This window comes from Impatiens glandulifera, chromosome 6 (genome assembly GCF_907164915.1).
Source record: "Impatiens glandulifera chromosome 6, dImpGla2.1, whole genome shotgun sequence".
In the NCBI taxonomy this organism is placed as follows: domain Eukaryota; kingdom Viridiplantae; phylum Streptophyta; class Magnoliopsida; order Ericales; family Balsaminaceae; genus Impatiens; species Impatiens glandulifera.
This window is the reverse complement of record NC_061867.1, coordinates 20402691-20409650: the sequence shown is the minus strand read 5'-3', so window position 1 is coordinate 20409650 and position 6960 is coordinate 20402691. Positions and strand designations below refer to the sequence as shown.

General features: G+C 32.0%; 1 protein-coding gene across 1 annotated transcript; it reads right to left on the bottom strand.

Moving 5' to 3' along the window:
* Positions 1-4345: 4345 nt before the first annotated feature.
* LOC124941995 (ras-related protein RABA4d-like) lies at positions 4346-6659 on the bottom strand. The gene is made up of 2 exons (XM_047482399.1): positions 6191-6659; positions 4346-4778 (listed from the first exon to the last, which is right to left on the bottom strand). Exons 1-2 carry the CDS (start codon positions 6415-6417, stop codon positions 4346-4348), a joined length of 660 nt encoding a protein of 219 aa, XP_047338355.1. The 5' UTR covers positions 6418-6659.
* Positions 6660-6960: the final 301 nt, after the last annotated feature.

The window sequence follows — 6960 nt, the reverse complement described above, 5'->3', positions numbered from 1 at the left end:
GTGATCTTGTTTATTTTAATAAAGCCTTATTAACAAAATGATATAATATATTTGAATCTGAGCAAGAGAGTACATAAGCTAAATTTATTAAATGTAAATATGGTCAGGATAAGTCTGGTTGGCTCACCAAGAGTTCTTATAGACCCGTGGGATGTAACATTTGTGGTGGTATTATGCCATGTGGAATGTTTATCAGGAGGATTCGATTTTTTTTATTGGTGATGGTAGTTCGATTAGTTTTTGGGACGACACTTGGTGTGGTGATAAATATTGGTGAAGGTCTTCCCCGAGCTTGCTTTTATTTCTATTTGTAAAGATGAATTGATCAAATATATGTTTGACATTCGGTCTAGTTGTTTTGCTAACCGTATCAGATATAGAAGAAGATTGAACATTGATGAAAGCATGTCCAATTATAGACTTTTTCTCAAGGTTATAAATAAGGGGTTAAACCCGTCTTCTTATGATTCTTTGTGGTGGTGTGATCTGAATAACTTTTATGTGGGACATTATTACACTTTGTTCAATAAAGTTAGCCCGATTGATCTTTGTTGGTAAAATATATGGGAGTCTAAGATGCCTACCAAAATCTTATTTTTTTGGTTCAAGTGTTATTCACGGCGAAATTCTCAGTGACGATAGATGTATGAAAAATGACATGATTATTGTGAGTCGTTGTCGTATGTGTTACAAAAAGGTTGAGACAACTTTTCATCTACGTTTACATTTTTACGATGTTACAAGTATATGGAGTTTTTTTGTGGAATTTGAATTGAACACAATGGGTTATACCGAAAACCATTAGTGGCTATTGGGAGGCATGAATTTAGGCGACTAAAAATGCGAGAATTAAAAGATGAGTCTTTATCCCTATAATTTTCTGATGGACTATCTGATTTGAAAGAAATCGAAGAATATTTAACAACCAAAGTAGGTCGTTAAGGATTATTCTTAATGTCATTATCATGACTTTGTTAGAGATTAGATACGAAAAACTTGTGAATTCATGTAGAGATCTTATTATTTCTTAAAATCTTCAGGTCAAATAATTATTCTTATGTATTCAATTTTTAATTTATTTTTTTCATGTTATGTTTTTATCGTTATGCTTAAACGGTTTTTTATTAATTGAATCATTTTAATAAAAGATAAAATAATGAAATACTAATATCATGTTAAAATATACATTTAAGCATTCTCAACGTTTCCATCACAGTCTTATTTATTATTATTAATATTTTTTTAAATTAAGAAGAACTAGCATGACACTCCAAAGCAATGATTCGCGCTTCAACTAAAAGCGCATCCGAATGAAATAAAATCCGTAACAAAAGTTAAATGGTTAGGATTTCGTCTCCATTATTTTGATAGTTTGAAATCCAATTTCAATACTACTTGATTCATTCAAAAGTTAGGCTTGCACAATCCAAATGAGATTTTTTTATCAAACATAAAGTTTTTGATATATTAAAAATTCTGGGTTCGATCATTTTAGGCGACAAGTTTTGTGTCTGATTAAATGATTAAGTGTGTTTACGGGCTACATACTTAATCCATTGTCCCATTTATAAGAATCGTGTCGGAATCAACATCGTCGGCACGTTCGGCACAATCGTTACGGTCAGTACGTTCGGCACAGTTGCTCGGTCACGCGATTTAGTTGATTTGGTAGTCAGTTACGGGAAACATGGTCGTATTAAAGATCGTCGGTACGTCTGGCACGTTTAGCATGACATTACGTTTGGCATGTTCGACACATCGGGGGAAAATCGTTTAGGGTTTGAATAAGGTCGTTTCAAGATTGTTGTTCTGATTTTAATCCATGTTCTGAAGTCTTATTGGAATATGGGTAAAAGGAAAAATAACAAGTCCAAAGAAGTGGAGGACTTTGTTCTTAATGGAATCAAGGCCAAAGAAGTGCATGACTTTGTTCTTAAAAGAATCAAGGCCAAAGAAGTGCATGACTTTGTTCTTAAAGGAGTCAAATAAACTGTAGAGAAGGAAATAAACAAAATAGCTGAAGAAATTATTAACAAAAAAGTGCAGAAAATCAGTAAAGAACCAATTACTGCCCAAAAGCCTTTGGAAAATAATGTAGGGATCATGGAGAAGAAAGAAGGAGTTTAGATGATAGGGTATAATCAAAGGTAAATTTTATTTGGACTAAAAAATCAAATTACCAAACTCCTATTACATGCTAATAAATGAGAGATTTTACTAAGAAAGGAGAAAATACAAAGCACAACAATTCAGCTTAACATTCACTATCTCCAATACTGAAATTTACTCAAGAAGGATGAATATGAAGTGATAGTAAAATGGTTTGTTGCAATAATGAGGGAGTTAATGAATGCTCCTAAATAAAAGACATATACTATCAGAAGTAATTCTACATGGAAAATCATTAAAGTCTGGAAAAAAAACATTAGAAAAAAGGTTAAAAATCATGCATACAAAAGAAAAATCTACTTGGGCAATGTACAGACAAAAGTAGAGGTACTGAATTCTCTTTTTGAATTTAAATTGCCTGATATAGTAGAAGAAAATTGTGTTAGGAAATGGGAAAATGTAGTGGTGGGAAACTACATAAGAAAGAATAGAGTTTTCTTCATAATCACTAAAGAGGCACTTATGAAGCAATTGAAGAAAAAAGGATTGAAGAAAATTTCAACAAATTTACATGATCTCTATTTTTTAAAATTTAAGAAGGAATCAAATTTGGATGAAATTCTTAAAAATTGGCATACATATATTGAATCCAACTGCATGAAGTTGGAAAGATGGTTTGAAGATTTGAACTTATTAAGCAAGCCTAAAGAAACAGCTCAGATATGGTTCAAACTTTGAAATATCCCTGCACACATGTATAATGTAGAAGTTCTAGTCATTTTGTAGATTTATTGGGTACACTATTATACATGGACACAATTACTGAAAGAGAAAAGCACATATCATTTGCTATAATTAGTATTGAGGTGCATCCTAGAAGCACACTGCCGAATAGTATGACAGTAGTAGACAAAAAAGGAAAACCTACTGTCATTGAAATCATTTATGAGTGAAGGCCATACATATGCACTTTCTGTAATACCTTCCAACATGCAAGCCCAAATTGTAATTTGACTAAAAAAGAAGATCAGAAAATTCATAAAGGCCAGAAAGTAATGATGTAGGAAAAGGAAACAAAGATGCCTATTATCAAAGAGCAAAATGTGGTTAAAGATTAGGAAACGGAAGATAAAGAAAATTATGTATAAGACGAAATCAGTACGATGAAGGAGGTGGAACCTCAACCTAATCATGTTGAAGAGATAATTGATGATTCTCAATCCAATCAAGTTGAAGTGGTTGTTGATGAAAACATAGAGGAAGATACTCAGGTTAATCAAGAGGAAGAAGAGAATTCTAAAGTTGATATAGAGGAATCCAAAGTTGTTGAGGATTCTAAAGCTGAAATAGAAGAAAATAAAGACAATGATCTCGAAATTCAAGTTGAGAACAACAAGGTGAAGAGCTCAGAAATCCTAAAGAACAAATTTTTTTTATCAAATCAGAACGGGTTCATATAAAATAAAAAATAAAAATGAGAATAGGCAGTATGCATCAACTTCTTCAGTTCATCCCCCTTACATTGCAAGAGGAAGGGGAAAGAGAAGGGGAAGAGGAAGACAACCTGTTGAAATATCAGGTTGGTATGGAAATAAAATTCTTGATTGAGATAATTAGGATTTGATACAATTTGTAATATTTGTTTGTAATCTCAGTTTTTCGTATGTTTATTGGCTACTAATCAGGTTTTTTAGGGTTGTTTGATTGTCATTTTTTAATCATAACTAGAATTTGTCCTTGACCCTCTCACTTTTGAGATTTAATGAAATGTTTTAATCGTTTTTAAAAAAACTCATATATTTTAATTAGATATATGTTCTATTAAAATAATCAATGAAATCTGATTTGTACTTATTTTAACTTATTTTTCCTGTCTTTGTTTAAAAAGACAATTGATTTGAAATTTTGATTATGTTTGTATTTTTGTAGTTGACTTGTTTGATTAATTAGTTTAAAATCATGTCCAATATTGAAAAAAACAATTATTAAACATATCCAATTCAATCCATAATTATAAATATTGTTAATCATAAAACTGAATAGGAGAACTAATCAAATTGTCATCAATCTTACTTTGTTTCTCATAATTCATCAACCATTAAAAGTGTAACACATTGTACTACTATTACTATATATTTAATTTCTACAAAGATTGCTAAAAGAAAACAAGCATAACATCAAAACAAAACAAAAAAAACAGAATTTCGAATGGTTATTCCGAAGACATAAAAATTGTTCAGCAACAGCCACTCTTCTTTTCTCCATCGGAATCCTGACCAGGAACTATGATCGCAGTTCCCTTAAAAGACATTGACTTTCCCGAGCTCGAGCCATCTGCAGCTAAACTCTTCTTTGCCATAATCCTGTAAATTTCTGTCAAGACAGTCAGAAAGGCGGTTTCCACATTGGTTGATTCGAGGGCGGATGTCTCCATGAAGCACAAGTTTTCCCTTTCAGCAAATTCCTGAGCATCTTCAATTGGCACTGCCCGAAGACTTCCCAGGTCAGACTTATTGCCTACGAGCATCACCACCATGTTTTTATCCGCGTGTCCTCTTAGTTCCTCAAGCCACCTTGCCATGTGGTCAAATGATTGGCGCTTTGTCATGTCGTAGACTAACATCGCTCCAACTGCTCCTCGATAGTATGCGCTTGTTACTGCTCGGTATCTGATCAATTCAATCAAAAACAAAAGACAAGAATCAAGCATATATTCAGTAATAGAGTGTAAAAACTCATGTCCACAAAGAAAAAAGATTGTAGTCAATAAAAACAAAAACAACTCATCAGTTGATCAAAATTAAGTAATTCAGCTCAATGGTATGTGCTTGTTATTGCGCATTATCTAATGAGTTAAACAAAAACCAGGGACAAAGAAGCATATATTAACTAAAACATTAATTAACATAGTTTGACACTTGATCTAATTAAAGTAAGACCCTAAAATATATAACTTTAACTCTTATATATTAATGAAATCACCTTACTAAAAAGATAGAATATTCTTATAAAAACTTTATATGACCCTCTACAATAATGACGACACTTCAACTTAAGACATTTTAAATAAGAATCCAACAACTTGAGATACTATAGTGGATTACTAGTTTCATAATTTGTGAAATCAAACTTAAAATTTTGATATTCTCGTTTGGTTTGTTCAACATTTATGTATGAGACACTCAACTTTTTTTTAAATGATCTAAATGCGAAGCATCAAACACATGACCGAGAGAAAATGAGTTGATGTTCTCTACAGCTTAGCAACATTTATGTGACAGATCATGTATCTTGAATAAGAAATAGACTTAATTCATTTGGATTTTAGAACTAACACAACCTTTTAGTATCCTATATAGGCTATATTGGATAGTGTGTGGGTCAAATCCTAACTTAAGTTATTGCTGTGATAGATCATGTATCTTCACTAAGAAACATGGGCTCCATTGTCAAAAGGGTAATTTTATCACAGAAGAATAAGAAGAAGAATCAACTCCATAACCTTCTATGATATCATTCACACTTTGATCATTATTGCAATAAAGGGAGAAAAAATGGACAATTTAGTTCTAATACACAATCATTTGCACCAAGAGAGGAAATTTTATCCCTTACTCAAAACCATATATAAAAACATTATGTAGAACCAATTATAGAATGGTTATAACTTCTAATAAACAAAAGAATATATAATCTTCAAGACATCATCTCATAACTGATGTAAATGATTCAACAATAACAAATATGAATACATTTGTATTCTGATATCAGGTTTCTTCCACTAATTTGCATTTCATATACTCTTGTTCTTTGAAATTTGAATTGAACAGCTTAGCCAGCATGTTTGGGAAACAGGAACAGTATAGCATATTCTTATTGTTTGATGCCTGAGAAGCCAACTTTATCTTTTCAATTCAATTTTCATCAGAAGTACAGAAACCAAAGAAATATACACTAAATGGAAGATCATGTTCACGTTATTAGACTTTTTTGGATACGCAATCCAAATTCCCGGAAAATCAAATACATCAGAAAAAGATCATCATTCAATTAAGGATGAAAAACAACAAAGAAGGCAAACCTTTCTTGTCCAGCAGTGTCCCAAATCTGTGCCTTAACGGTTTTCTGATCGATAAAGAGAGTTTTTGTTTGGAATTCTACACCAATGGTGGCCTTAGAATCCGCACTGAACTCATTTCTAGAGAAACGAGCCAACAGCTGAGATTTCCCCACGGCTGAGTCCCCAATTAACACCACTTTGAATACATAGTCAATCTTTTTATTATAATCTCCATGCTGGTTCGACATTATTAAAAAAAACTGAATCAACCTCTTATTTTCTCACAGATCGAGAAATGATTCGAATGAGACGACTATAAGCGAAATACAGATATGATCTGAGATCGGAGTGGAGGATTTAGAAAGACTGGCGGTACTATGAAAGACGAGAAGCCGGAGCTAGGAGTTAGGGTTTGTGATGGAAACATCAGAGTGATTTGGAGTTTACGGCGACTGCGATTGTGGTGACGAAGATCTGCTGCGAACGGGGAAGCAACAGACACTTCAGGGACCCACTTTTAACGGTTTTTTCCCATGCAAAGAGGCGGTTTGTAATTAAATTATGCATTCTTAATCTTATTGTCATTTCCTAATCCACTTGAGATTATTTAAATAATGAGGTTATTTAGAAAATAATAGTTAATTATGATTTAAGGAGGTAATATTTTTTTTTTAATAAAAATTTAAAGATTATTAATATATAATAATAAAATAAAATTAATAATTTAAAATATAAGATATTTTAATATTTTGAGAAATTAATTTAGTGATGCGATGAATGGGATCTCATAG

Bases quoted from the DNA above. Each gene is read 5' to 3' on its own strand.
- LOC124941995 (XM_047482399.1), bottom strand. From the start codon at position 6,417: ATGTCGAACCAGCATGGAGATTATAATAAAAAGATTGACTATGTATTC. The intron at 4,779-6,190 runs GTTTGCCTTCTT...TGAATTGATCAG, and splicing joins GACACTGCTGGACAAGAAAG to ATACCGAGCAGTAACAAGCG.